This window comes from Metopolophium dirhodum, chromosome 9 (assembly GCF_019925205.1).
Source record: "Metopolophium dirhodum isolate CAU chromosome 9, ASM1992520v1, whole genome shotgun sequence".
Taxonomy (NCBI): domain Eukaryota; kingdom Metazoa; phylum Arthropoda; class Insecta; order Hemiptera; family Aphididae; genus Metopolophium; species Metopolophium dirhodum.
Genome location: NC_083568.1, coordinates 30162699 through 30178489, shown reverse-complemented (window position 1 = coordinate 30178489; position 15791 = coordinate 30162699). Strand labels below are relative to the sequence as shown.

Genomic DNA, 15791 nt, shown 5'->3' with positions numbered 1-15791 from the left:
TTAAATCCCAAGTGTATTTTTAAACTCGACAATTTTTGTGGGTTTCTTTGAAATGGTTTTTCGGTCGTGAGATACAGCCTGCTATATATAGGTACCTAATTCGATATTGTATGATGTTAACAATTTGTATAAATATTGTATTTATACCTACTACTTAAACTATGATATTATTTGAATATTTCAATATTTCATAGAAAATAATTTTCTCTAATGGAATAATATTCAGAATTCACTATTCAGAAATTATTTTTGCAGCTACGATAAATTACATAGTTCATTAAATTGCTTATCGATTTTTATTCAACGATATTTTATCTAATCAATAGGTATACACGATATACCTAATCACGAAAATATATACGACTGGAAGTTCCACTGTGGTTCCACGCAGGGAATACCACCTGTATAGATAAATTTAGGAATAATATTTGATATTATAACGATTAAATTCCAAGACACTCATCGTCTGTCTGTACTGTGGCCGCTGCTCACTGTTCAGTTGTGTTTCTGCCTCCTGGCTCTTCCTTCTTCTTTTCTATTACTTTCTTGTTCAAATTTTCCGTTTGATCAGAACTAAAGAACGTTACCAAGTATTTTTATTTTAAATTAAAACTTTTGTTTAATAAAACAAGAATCTTGCAGAGTTTTACGAGTGTTAAGTCGTAGGGCCGTAGCCTTTAGGCTTTCTACCAGTAAACCAAATATTTTATTTTTTCGACTTCAACACTACTCATCAACAGGTCAGTTTATTATTTTACATTATATAAAAAAAAAAGAAAACTAAAGTGAAAATAGTACCTACTAACAAGATATTATTCGTTCGAATTTTGGAAATTATTTTTTGTAAATCATAATTAATATATTATATAAGAACATTATTTTTTTGATAGGTAGGTATTCTTAATAATTATTATATAGGTATATATTGTTTAAGACGAGTTCATAATCTTATAAATGTAAAATTAATAATATGAATAATGAAGATGTGCTTTCTGTTATATACTACCTATTATATACAATATATACGTTTATTAATTATTATTATATAACGAACAGGTCCTACTCATGGGTTTTTTATTTTAAATTTTGTTTGATTTTATTCGTAAAATATTGCTAATACCTATACTAAAACTTAAAATACATTTTATATTTTAGACAACTTAAAAGAAAACAATTTTAATGCGACAATTATTTTGTATGGAAACTTGGCCCTAATTATTTTGTGTATCTAATTGTAAACCTTTTAAACAAAATAAGAATGAATTAATTTTAATAAATTATATTTATTATTTTATCTTGTAGACTGTAGTTCATAAATGTAATATAATAATGATATAATACCTACAGGCTATATTATTACATCTGTTTTATTTTTAGTATTTATATAGAAATGTTTATTAATTTGAATCTTAATAAAATATATTAGGTATGTAGGAAGGTATTAAGTATAATTTATAAATTTAAAAATAAATAGTAATTTATCATCTACAAATCTTACAAGTGAATACAATACCCGCATGTGTTGTCTCCGTCTTACAAACGTACAGCATGGCAAATTTGCGTTCAGCCTTCAGCAGAACAATTTTTTTGTTAGAGCATTAATATCATTCTGAGTGGACCTATTTTCAATCTTAAAAGTAAGAACATATTTTCCTGTAATGAACATATTTAAATTTTCACGATATACTTATTAATTTTTAAGTGGGTTACTGGGTTATGAGTATTTTTAAATTGCAATATTTTACACAAGTGCACAAACATGCCCAAAATTTGAAGTATTTTATAAACTAACACACATACACAGATAATGTTCTTACCTAAGTTTGATCCAAATTAGTAATTACTAAGTCAATTAACTCTTATAATTAAGCTAACTTTGACCATGAATAAATAAGTCATGACTTTGATTAAGACTGCTGACTGCTGAACACAAATTTGCTGTTGTACCTATGTTTGTAGGACGTCGACAACACATACAGGTGTTGTTTCCTCTTAATTAAGAAAAACTTGATGTGCATTTTAAGAAAAGAAAAAATTTAAAATACTTCTATAAAACAATATTAATATTATTTTTATTATGTATTGCATAACATTTAATTACCCCTATTCATCATAAATTTAACTAATTTAAGTTATAAATATTAAATAGATGTATACAAATTAAAAACACTTCATCATTAAAATATTTATTTATACCTAATAGATATTCCAGTGAATTTTTTTGTTTTAAGCAATGATATAATTTGAACAGTTCATTATAGTTAGTTAATATAATATACCAACTGTATTTGTTAATTAGGTAAATATTAAATAATATTTATTTATTTCATATATATTGATCCATAAAATGAAGTAAACTAAGAATTGAATAGGTACATAGGAATTAAAGCTCACATTAAAGATAATTCCAATAAATCATGGTTCGATGGTAGTTATCTTTGTCTCTCATAGTATGTAGATAAATAATAAATAATAATTGTTATAACTTAAAACCATGTAAATGTTATACCTAAAAGTTTGACAAAATATTAGTCTTGAATGCATTTAAGTTCTATTCTAATACCTAGAGTATAAACGTTTCCCAATAATTAAATATTGATCTATAAAAATGTGTTTTTGCAAATATTACTGAGGTTGGTTCTCATATTTAAATACATTAATGAGTATGAGTGTATGAGTATCACACTGTTGTGTGAAAAATAAAATGAGAAATGTAAATATGTACTTGTCGGTTATCCCTAATCTAGAAACAATTTTCCAGTAAATTTAATTCTTTTATTGTGACTATCACAGATCAACACTATGTTATATTATTTGAAGACAATTTTGTAATCTAAACAAATAAAATAAGTAGGTTTGCCCAACCTAAAGTCTATAAATGTGATGTACGATTGCCAACAAACCGCATTCCCCGTAACGCGCATTTTCACCTAAAAAATCTGGGATTAATTTTTTATTGTATTTTATCGAAATGACAAGTATATGGGTTGTGAATTAAAATTATACTTTGGAAACAAATATTTTAGAAATGTAATGTATAATACATGCACATGTGTTGAATAGTTGGCATATACTTTTTCCTTTTAGTTTTAATGGGCAGATATACTTATATTATTATTTTTTGATGATCACAAAATCACTTAAAATAAAATAACAACAGTTAACCTGTGGTGTAGTCCATCGTGCAAATAACAGACTATTGACCTTTCTGTAAAATCATCATTTAGGTTATTGGTATACAATAACCGATAAGTACCCACATTTTGAAACATTGTGACCACTTTAAAGAGTACATAATATGGGTGGTTGACTAAATTAAAGTGAAATTTTTCAATAGAATTTATTTACTGTATAATATTATTTTTATAACCAGACTTGGGTAAAATACTTTTTAAAAGTATTTCAAATATATATTCCGAATACTTAAAAAAAAAGTATTCAGAATATATGTATTCGAATACTTTATAAGTCTTTGGAATACTTCACAAAAAGTATTCCAAATATTTTTCTTAGTACTTACTTTTTTTTAGTAGATTTAGATTTCAATAGCAACAATATAATTTTTTCAATTCTGTGTTTATAAAAGAACATTATTATAATCTCGATAATACACACCCATCTGGCTATCTATTAGTTATAAATTATATTAAAATTAATATAGTTAATAAGTGATAATTAGTAATATATAAGAGTATACCTATATAAGAAAAAAAGTATTCTGAAATCTGTACTCAGAATACTTGTAAAAAGTATTCAAAATACCGTATTGAATACTTTCAAAAAAAATGTATTTAGAAAGTATTCGGAATACTACTCAAGTCTGTTAATAACTGTACAATTTTTTTAATGCATACAGCTTAAACCAATTATATTATAATAACCAAATATTGTATCCATAAGAAAATACTTAAACTTAGTTTGTTTTTGCTTTACTGTAAGATTTTTTTTAAAAATGTTAAGTACAGCCTTTTAATAGAACTTTGTATTAGATTACTATGAGTAAAATTTATTTTACGATTAAATATGAAATAGTTCCATTAAATTACCTAATTTTTCAAATGTAAATAAAATAATGATTTATCGATTCCTTGTAAATTAAATTTAAAATAGACATTAAAAAGAAATTATTATAAATACATTTTTTAAATTATCTTAAAGATATTAACTACTATGATAATAACTTTAAAGATAGGTTTTGAAAGTGCCTAGGGTACTTCATTAGTATTATTTATGTTATTCTTTCTTTTTACCATATATTATGATGTTACCTAACCCCCTGAGTTTAATGGGTACCAATATTATTTTCATTAAAAATGTTAAAAAACTTATTATGTAAATATAAATCATTTACAATATTACATTTTAATTACATTTACAATATTGGATATTTGGTAAGCAAAAATTCATATACTAAACATATTAGGTAGATTATATTTCATTAAAATCAACAAAATAATATTTGTGTAAGGTAGTATTTTAATTATTAATATTAAAATTAAATCTAAATAATTTATATCAAATATTTTTGTTACAGGACATCATGACTTTCCCTACTGCTGTAAAAAAATCTGGACCTCTTACAATCTCCAAAACTGGATCAGGATCAAAGACTTTATCACCAGGATCTCCTAGATCACCCGGGTCTCCTCTGACTGCTCCTGCAAAGACGATACTACCTGGATCTTCTAAAGCACCGCTGGCTAGTAAAGCTCCTGAAAAGATCAATGCTGTAGCTCCTGTGAAAAAACCATCTGCTCCTTTGAAAAGCTCAACTGTTAAATCTGTTACTAAACCTGTTATTGATGCCAAGTTAGAACCTGAAAAAACATTGGCTTCTGCTGCTAAAGGAGTGACAAGATCTGTGACTAAACCTCCTCCACTCACTATCAAAGTAACAGATGCCAAAGGATTGCAATCTCCTAAGACTCCAACAATATCGTCGATAAAATCTCAAACATTGACCAAGTCCCCATTGGCGACTAAGCCTGTATCAGTTTCTAAATCAACTTCGGTTCCAACTGGAATAGTTAGATCACCATCAATTACTAAATCTGTTACTTCGCCAATGACTAAATCTCCTCAAATAAAATCAACTTTAACAGTAAAATCAACTTCTCCAGTTGCTAAATCTCCAACTTCGGTAATGTCTAAAACGTCAGCAACAAATTCTGCCGTCCCAAAATCGCCAATGGGACTCACCAATCATTCAGCTCTCGCAGCAAAGTCTGCAGCGTCTACAACAGTTAAAGTGAGCGCTACATCATTAAAATCAAAAGAACAAGCAACTGTTGCAAAAACTATCACTCCAGTTAAAAAAGCAGCTATATTATCTGTTAAGAGTGTTGCAGGTGTTAAAAGCCCGACTATACCAACAAACAAACCACCAATGATAGCAAAAAGTCTATCCACAGCGTCTAGCATAAAATCAATTTCTTTGAAGGCACCTACTTCTCCTTCAAAATTATTGACCAAAGAACCACCTAGCACTGCAAAAATATCTTCTTTAAAATCCAGCGTGGTTTCCAAACCAAATCCAACTTCTTCAAAAGCTATTGTTAAAAAAGAATCCAGTTCTTTATCATTGCTATCCGTAAAGTCTTCTTCAACAATAAAGTCTACTGCTACAGCTGTGTCAAAAACTACAACATTGAAAGCCAATGTTACTTCATTGTCATCATCAGTTGCTAAAAATTTGGTTCCAAAGTCGCCAGTAGCCAAAACCAAGCCATTAGCAGTGGTAAAAGCTCCATCATCGCCAATTGTAAAAGCGTCAATGTCTCTAGCCGCAAAAACTAAAACTCCACAATCACCAACAGTGAAAACTAGAACTCCTTCACTATCGTTAGTAAAACCACCTTTGTCACCAGCAGTAAGAAAAATGGTACCAACCAAATTGATTTTAAGCCCTGGACCATCTAAAAGCAGGTCACTTTCATCTTCTAGACTAAATTCAGTTTCAACTGAAAGTTTGGCTTCGAGGACATCCCTGAAATCTCCAATGACTCCTAGACCCACCAAAGTGGTTACAAAAAGTCCATCAAAAATGATTAAGAAAACTGAAGAACCAAAAGCTAAAGGTATTCGTGGCGGACAACCTATTAGGAAGACCATTGAAATTCCAGGAATAACTGAATTACCTACTAGTTTGGTTTCAAACCAACAAGAAACTCTTCAGTTCGATTTTGTATTAGAAAATGCAGTTGAAAATGTTTTGAATGAAGAAATTGAATCCATAATTGCTCAAATACCAGAACAAGATTCGTCAGAACTTGAGAAATTAGAATTTCCCAAAATGGTTGAAAACATTGATGATGGCCCATGTTTGGCTAATGATTTTGTAAATGAAGAAAGTGCACCTTCAAATATCGTAGATGCTCAAAATGTCAGTCTGTCACCAGAGGTCCATGAACATAATTTAGAAACTATCGAAGAGGACTCAATAGAACCTTCAACAATGCCTTCACTCAATGAACAGAACCAAGAAGACGTTTGTATTCTAACAGACTTTGAAATTGTGAAGAAGGATGAATGTGTACCGCATTTAAATAGCATTTCTCTCTCCACTAATAATTGTGGTATTGCTTTTGATGATAACCATTTTAATACGACAAACGAAAATGTTACTATCGAACAATTGGACGAAACGCAATCATGCATCATAGATATAGATGATCATTTTGAACCTATGAATGACAAATTAGTTCTAGGAGACGTGCCATTTGAAACCGATTCAAGTCAAGATGAAATTTCTGATAGTGAACAGACTGTTCCAAGTGTAGTAATCAAAAATAAAAACTGTGATGCAGAACAAAACGAATGTGTTGATGATGTGTTTATATTCACAGACAATTCATCAATTAATAATTTTGACAGTGCTGAAAGTACAGAAAATTTCATTCATCAATTCATGCCAAAATCAATCGAACGATCAGTTGGTTCATTATCTATTAGTACAGATGACGAAAGTCTTCTTAGTCGTAAATCTTATTCGGAAGCTGTTTCGGGATCACCTAAAGATGGTGAATATTATATCGACTATGATTTTGAAATGGTTGATGATTGTTTGGAGTATGATGATGAGGAACGATCAGTATTTGTTGAAGTGACAGAAAAAGAATTTCCAGAACTAAAACCAAAAGATTTATCTGGCAAAAGAAGGAGGAACAAAAAACAAAAAAAAAGGAATTATAGTAACAGATCAGAATCTCTATCAGGTAAATATTATTTTTTTATCACTTATAATATAATTATTTTAATAATAATTTTTGATTTTTAATTTATGTCGTTTTATTATTTATTTTTTAGATTCAAATACCGAAATTAATTACAACCCAGAAGATTTTGATGGAAATGAATTTTGTCGTTACATCAAGATGATGAAGGATTGTTCATTTTATCCAAATGGATTATTTTCATCGGATTCAGTCAAATTATCTACTTCATCGTCCCTATCGTGGTTAGATATATCTGTCCGTACAACTGACGATGACTTAACGCCATCTACAGAATACCTAAGTACCTATGAAGTTTTCCAAGCAAGTAATTTGAATAAAGAATTCTTAACGTCAATAATTGGTTCCAATGAAACCACTACGACAACTGAAACTTCCTGGTTTTGGAAATCTATTGAGGGTAAACATCAATCACACAATAAGGCCAATATAACGCTCAGTCTTCAACCAAGGCCTAAGCATTTAACTACACCTCGTTTCATGGTTCTTTTGGCACTCATTAGCGAGGCCAAAGGTTATGAAATCATACCATCATTGTCAATGAATTTTGTCACTAAAGACTGCATGTCCAGATTTGATGATAAAATTAGGCGGCTCATGGTTCAAGGATTTTGGCTTATTGGTCCTTTAATAAAAGAAAGTTTGTCTGAGGACGAAGAAGTGAATTGTGAAAATCCATTTGATTTTGTTGATGGTGACATTGGCTTATGGTGGGCAGGAATCAATATGTTGGATTGGCAAGAACATTTGAAAGAATGCGGTAGTAAAAACCAAGAACTACCCAACTGTTATCAGTTTGTTGTTGAAAACATAAGTATGACTAGACGCAACACAGCTGAAGCGAAATCAATCATGAATGCTGTACCCGATGATTTTATGAGTGAACTGGATATGGAAAATTTCATTCACACTGTGCGTAATGTCAAATACTACTGTGGCAACTGTTTTGTGGACAGTGAAGAAAATTTAGTAGAAGCACAAAATGAAGTCTTTGAAGATGATGAGGATGATCTTATAGAATGGGAAAAAAACCCTGTTGAAAAAATTCCTGTTGACCAAATTTAAATACTATGGTATTGTTGTTAAGACTTAAAATATATATATATAAATTTACTATTAAGTTTAAAATATTTAGTAAGGTAAATAACAATAACAATTTAATGACAAGAATTCAAACAATTATGTTTTAACGTAAATTAAATAATTTAACATATATTATGTATTTTCTTCATTTAAATTTCTAAGATGGAACTATAGACTAAGTATAATGATAAATTATTGTGATGTATTAATATAGATAATTAATAATATTGTTAATAGTATAATATTTTGCATGTTAAACATATTTTACCAAACAGGTAAATTGTCATACTCTGACTTAATGAGTTAATTTTTAAACACCAAAATATTAAATAGCAATAATTCAAATTGTGTATAAAATAAACTATTTATTATGTTTAATTATATCGTGTTGAAATTTGTTTAACAATCAAAAGCTTAATAGTATATTTACAAGAGAAAAAACAATGAATAGCCAACAAAAACTTGAGTGTTACTATGAGAATCAATAAAAGATATATACACGTATTAAAAATATTTTATAGGCATTAAATAAAATTAATACATAAGTTGTAATAATAACATAACATTGTGTAAGGTATAAAATATCATTAGTGATTAAGTTGGTTTTCAAGTAGTTTTTCCTGCAAAAAAATAGGAAACATTGGTTTTTGTATAACCTAACAAATAAGTAATAACTTATAATTGTATTATAATAAACAAATAGATTATTGATAACAAAATTAAGTATCACAAAACAATTATTGTTACAGTCTGATTTTTAGAAATAATCTTTAACAAGTTTTAGTTTGATATGAATAATTTTAACAAATTTTCTCCATTCGTTAATTTTTACTTCCGCCACAACACTAGTAGTTAGATGGTAAAATAGAATAAAAATGTTTGAGATTAATGTTAACAAAATGCATAATTGTGTTATTTAAGTACCAATACAAATTAAGTACAAATAAATAAAAAAAATCTATACAATTTCTTGGTAAAAAATAAAAATATATACAAAAAGAAGAATTTTTCACTTCATATTAAAATTAATGTATTTCCATGATATCATTATTAACCTAAAAACACCATATTTTCTTATCCGACACCATATTATTTTTAAGTTTTAAACTGAAACTATAATTTTAACAAATATTCTTTAGTATGAACCTGTTTGTTAGACATTTTGTTAGATATTATACTTGAAATATATGCTTCAAAACTCAAGATACAAAAATATAATATTGATTTATCAATTAATATAAACAAAATAATATTAATATTTCAAGTTTAGTTGCAAGATTTTGTAATTTTATAATATGTTAAGTATTGTAAGATATTTGTTTGAATTGAAGTATAGTGGTATAAGAATAAATAAGTTTCTTAGTTATTTCATTATTATAAAATACAAATTATATTTTTGTTGACTGAAGAGTAGATATGAAGCAAATTGAAGATAAAAAAACAATATATTTCTTCTATTATAATATAATATAAAATATTATGATTATAAATGTAAGTGAGTGGGAATTTATTTTGAATAACATACTCATTAGATACTTAATACTGAAGTTTTTAAGTTTGGATAATAATATAATAGTTAAATATTTACTATTAGTTTTTTCCTTGTCGGTTAATTTTAAATGAATTTTTTTAAAAGCAAAATTTAAAAAACCTAAAATAATAAAAAAAAAGAATTAACAAAGTACATAAGTTACTAATATTATGTTTTATGAGGTATTTCAATTAACTCTAATTGTATTATCTAAAATATATTAGGTTTAGTAAATACAACTATACAACATATACATATGTGATGATTAAAATAATTATAGAAAATAAATCAATACAGTTAATAAGCTTTACATTAAACAAGTGCGGTATACAATTTACAAATATTTAAAGTACATACAGCAAATGTAACATACGTATAACATACTATACTCATTTGAGTAATAATAAAATATTTTAACCATTATTTTCTATTTAAAATTCTAAAAGGTTTAATATGTATCAATTTGTTTAGGTATAATTGATAGTTTATAAAATTTAAAGCTACTTTTTACAGTAAACATGTGCAGCGTAAAAAATCAAATATTTTGATTATTATTCTAAAATTGTCAACATATATTGGGTAGAAGTTTATGATAAAATCTAATCAGTTAAAAATAACTAAGAATTATCAGCATCAATAACATTTTGAAGATCTTGAAAGTGGTTTGTATCTTGTGTTTGGACATTTGACGTTTCTGCCTTGTATAAAATATCATGACACAATGGACATCGATCCTAAGCCAAAAAATTAATTAAAATTACATAAAAATAAAATAAATGTTTATACAACTTATTAATCTAGCAATTGCTATAAGAATCAATTTTGTGATGGAGGCTAGACTATTATATTAGCTTCTTGTGAAGTAAAAAATATTAATTTACTTCTTAAATACTCAAATACATTTGAATACTTCCACAAAGTTTCTGTACTTAAAATCAAATACTTCCTATTGTCTGTAAGGATCTAATTTTATTTATTAAACCACAAAGGTTTTTCTAGTGTTCCAATATTTTTCACTTTTAGAGAACCGATGCCTGTTTTTCTAATTTTTAGCAATTCTAGAAAATTTGAATGATACATTATATTTTATTTGCCACCTTAATCTACTGCCCGATATCAATTTTTTTTTTGGAGGGGGGGGGGGGGGTTAATACTGTGTATTATATTAACAAAAAAAAAAATGACTTCAAAGAAATAATCATCAGGCCTTGTAGAATAGTCTTATTTTGATAACTATTTTCTTATCTAAAACAAGAAGACTTCCTACAGGCATTGAACTATGACTTTTTTGTTTTATTTCAAATAATGGTATAATATAATTTGTAAAAAAGGTTAAAATTCTAATATTTTTGAAGACTTTTTAGATTATAATCAGATTAAAATATTGAAAAACTGAGTTCAATGCAATCTGTAGAATATTACCCTCTACTCTATTAGTTACAATTTATCAAATTTGGATTATTCTACAGAACATGATCATTATTCCCGTAGAGTAGGGAGTGGCCAACATTTTTCCATATTGTGCAAAATAAAAAAAAATTGAAAATGTGCAATAAAAAATCAACATGGCGATCATAACATTATTTATGTTATTTTGACACAATAATTATTATATTATTGTGTATATTTACGACTTTTTATGATTTATTTAATATTCAAAAACATAATTTTAGAAAAACTTAAAACTTATATTTTATTTTATTTGACGTGAGTGACTTAGTGTACCATTCAATAACATCAAGTGTGCCGCATTTTACGCAGGCCACAGATTGACCACCCCTGCCGTAGAGCATATTTTTGAGGACAAAATTACATTGGCACAGGGTGCTATAACGTGCCTACCTAATAATCCAAGATAAACTAATTTTATTTTTAGTATAAAAGTATTAAATAATTATTTACCTGTACATAGAGCCATTTACGAAGACATACACCGTGGAAATAATGATTGCATTTAGTAATTTTTGCTGATCCCATATTTTGATAACATATGGCACAGACATCATCTAATTCAGACAATTGAACGCTAGTTGCTTCTGGTAAGGATTCAATTTTTTTCACAGCTGTACGGCGTTTAATAAATACTCTCCATCCATCCCTAGCGTCACACCATATGTTGAAATATGCATGTATACACATCATAGATGCACGGACTGCACCACCAGATACAAAAGCCATAATATAAACACCATTCAGAAAAAGAAATATTCCAAAACAGAATTCCACCTAAAATAAAAAATAGAACTATAATATTATTAAAACAAATGTTAAGGATTTCTAAAATTACCGTATTGCCAAATGATTTGATATAGTATACATAATCATCTAGTTTTTCCCAAAAGGTTGTGCGATAAGCATCAATTAAGAACAATGAATAGACAGCTAATGATACCAACACTTTTATAATGATTTCAATATTGAATGATGAAACTGCCAAAAGCCATGTACTAACTGAATGATGAGACCACAAGTAAGTCAACATAGTGATAGGAAACACTATGAGAAATCCACACACTAAAAGAGCTCTTAAATGTCTAAAAAATAAAATGAAATTAATTTAAAAATATTCTTGATAATGATTAATATATTACCTATTAAGTGAAGGGTTATGAGAAGCACTCAAAGACATTAATAATGGATTAACTACATTATGGATGTAATGCAGTAAGGCAGCACAAAGTAAACAAACATTACGATACAGCCTTATAAAGCGCTTTTCTGGATCTAAACCTGTTAGTCCAGTCTGCAGAGCTAGTATATAAAATAATACTGCAGAAATGGTTCCGATGCTTTTGTCGTCCACATCATCAGTTAACAGCACCTAAATAAAAAATTATGTTAAAAACATCTGGAAATTGAAATAAATATCCAGCATCTTACCCATTGGAAGAATGCTCCTATATAATGACAAAAGTATGATACAAAACTTGTCATTCCTAAAACTGCCGTAAATGTGTCGCATCCTTTAACTAGCAAATATTTCACAGCTCCAAACAAAGTTTCATTTTGTATTTCTATATCAGTTAATAGATATAGAATTTGTTCCAGTACTCGTATAGCCCAAAATATTCGTAGAACACTTGGAATTTTGAGACGAGTCCATTCTACTTCAACCAGAGCAGATATTCCATAATTACTAGAACAAAATATATAGTACCCCCCTTGTAATTGCCGTTTGGTGTATAAATTGTAAAAATAAATAAATTTATAAAAATATCAAATGATAGGTGTACAATATACAATTATAGTTAATATGAATAATATGAATAACTAGTAATAGTAATAATAATGAACAAAATGGGCTTACTTTATAGTTTCTCGTGTACGACTGTATCCATTACGAATTAAATTTGTGATTGTAAATAGATTTAACCACAATGTTTTCAGCATAATAAACAATGGCAACAACGTTGATAGCACCGTTATTGTGTTCAAAAATCCATGTCTCCATGTACCGGGTAAAAATGCAACTAACATAGGAATAGTAAAGCTAAAGCTGAAAATCTGAAATATTTAATACATTATTTTTTATCCATATGAAAGTTAATTAAATGTTATAGGTATTTACTTTATGGATTGATTGATTTGTAGTAAACACTTGTAAAAAGTCAAATACTAGTGATAGAATACACTGTAGGATTAAATTGCGGAATAAAAGGTATAGGAAATGTGCGGCTTGTAATTCTGTAAAAAGATATAAAAATCCGTCTACATTCCATGGTATATCTTTATCAAACGGGTTAGTTTCAAAGTTTTCATATTTTCCGTATACAACTTTCAGTGTTTGTATGTTAGCCCAATAAGAAAGAAGTACAATACAGACAGAAACTAGATGAAAGTACACCATATATAAGTATCTGGCAGGTAGAACAAATAAACATGACGATGAACAAAATACTAGAAAAATAAAAAATAAAATTCAATTACCTAACTGATAATGTTGTATATTATTTTTCTTTGAAAATGTATTTAACTTACTCAAACAGGATACTATTATTTTTATGAAGGATAGAAATATGGCCTTGTAATATTGTGCGGACTCGCCGATCTCAATTTGACTGAGTGTGCTATTTACAAAGTCATTATTTGCTGGGAATATTATATCTGCCAAATCTGGAAACCCAAAACTAGTTTTGAAGAGTTCGTCCATAATGAATATGGGTGGAACCCTCAACAAATTACAGAGACTCATGATAGCTATTGTTTTGAATATTTGATGTCAAACTATTACAAGACCTGAAAACAATCACAACAATTATGAATATATTGGTATTATCAAATCAGACATAATAATATGTAAATGATTACTTGGACTTTGGAGGATACTGAGGACAGATCAACAGCCACAGGTACAGCCAACAATGAGGAGAAATTATTTGTTGTCGAAAACATGTGAATAATTTATAACATCATGTTGATGATACATATCGATCAATCAAGGTGATTTTTTTTTTCTCGCTGACAAATACGTAATACTATTTAATCCTGAAAACATAATGTACAGCAGAAAAAAAGAGGGCAATTACAACGGTGAATATTAACGGTAGAAGACGGGTAGACACTTGTAAGTACGGAACGCGATTTTCTAGGTATTACACGCTACCCAAGTCAAACATAATATTACAAATTGTACACATAAGTTACGCATCGATTCGAAATCGTATGTTATTATTATAGGTATAGTCACTGTCACTGTATACGAATTAGCGATTGTGTAATTTAGCATTTATCATTAGCGATTTGCGATGATATCTGACTCCTTCGCCGCAGCATAATATTCAGACGTGATCGCGGCAGCGGGCAGGATAGACGTCTGCTGCAAGCGAACAGCTGACTGTAATCATAATAATAATATTATCATAAAACCACGGTATAGTGTATAAGGTCCTTATACTAAGTAGAACGATATGGCTAAATATATGGGTATGATCGCACTGAGACGCATTTTCGTCGTGGACTGCGCACGTACAATTATTGCATGTCTTAGCACGGAAAGGCATCTCGGCTGGCAGTGATTTTTGGATTTATTTAGCCAAGAAATTGAAAAAGTGTATGGTTTCGTTGGCAAATAAATCTAAGTGATAAAATCATAGAGTAATAATTACTCTATGGATAAAATTCACTGCCGGTGGCGGCCATGACACCTGCGTATCACAGAGTTGCGATCGTACCTATAATATGTTTAGCCATGCTATGCCGTATAGTCACGAATTAAAATATTTTAACTCGTGGGTATTATAGTACATGAACCATGAACTAAGACAATAGCTCGGATATCTTAGTCCGCGGGTAATAGTAAAGTTGTTCCTTGATAAATTCTGTCTTGAAAAATACGGGTCCCGGCCACGAATTAGGTCAATACTTCTTAAGTCTTAATTCGTGGTCCCGGCAGCATTATATTATGATATACTGCATATTGTTCTATACTAACCATTCTACACACGAAATAAAACACATGATTGAATCTTGCCATCCGACATGACACCCCGACATTAATAATTATGTATCGTGATATTTATTTTTGCATATTATTATAGATTTATCAACTGAGGGTTTAAAATAAAATATAAACATTTCTACTACACAGTGTCGGCATGGCCATGGCCGCTAGGCCACAAACGCGTCCAGGGCCCCCGGCCATATTTTGATTTTTTGTTGAGGGGCCCCGATACTACTATGAATATTGGATATAGAATATTATTATAATATATTATATCAATAAACGTTATAATACTATTATAGTATTATCATTTTAACAACAATTACTGTTAGGTACTTTAAACTCACTGTTAAAATTACTACTAATTACTATAAATAAAATCAATTACACAACTTGAATCGCATTAAAAAATATTAAGTCTTATAACATTATAAGGTATTATTTATATGATTTTTTAGAATTATAAATAATTACTATAGATATGTAGTTAACTTAAATGTGTATT

At 28.5% G+C, this 15791-nt stretch overlaps 2 protein-coding genes across 2 annotated transcripts; one reads left to right on the top strand and one right to left on the bottom strand.

Moving 5' to 3' along the window:
• Positions 1–468: 468 nt before the first annotated feature.
• On the top strand, positions 469–8791 carry LOC132951849 (uncharacterized). The gene is made up of 3 exons (XM_061023851.1): positions 469–740; positions 4535–7214; positions 7306–8791. The coding sequence occupies exons 2-3, from the start codon at positions 4541–4543 to the stop codon at positions 8295–8297; spliced, it is 3666 nt and encodes a 1221-aa protein (XP_060879834.1). The 5' UTR covers positions 469–740; positions 4535–4540; the 3' UTR covers positions 8298–8791.
• A 1231-nt stretch (positions 8792–10022) lies between these two features.
• On the bottom strand, positions 10023–14660 carry LOC132951853 (protein TRC8 homolog). Its single transcript, XM_061023858.1, has 9 exons — positions 14155–14660; positions 13825–14082; positions 13415–13743; positions 13154–13350; positions 12727–12982; positions 12438–12667; positions 12134–12380; positions 11749–12072; positions 10023–10580 (listed from the first exon to the last, which is right to left on the bottom strand). Exons 2-9 carry the CDS (start codon positions 14036–14038, stop codon positions 10464–10466), a joined length of 1914 nt encoding a protein of 637 aa, XP_060879841.1. The 5' UTR covers positions 14039–14082; positions 14155–14660; the 3' UTR covers positions 10023–10463.
• Between the last annotated feature and the right edge of the window lie 1131 nt (positions 14661–15791).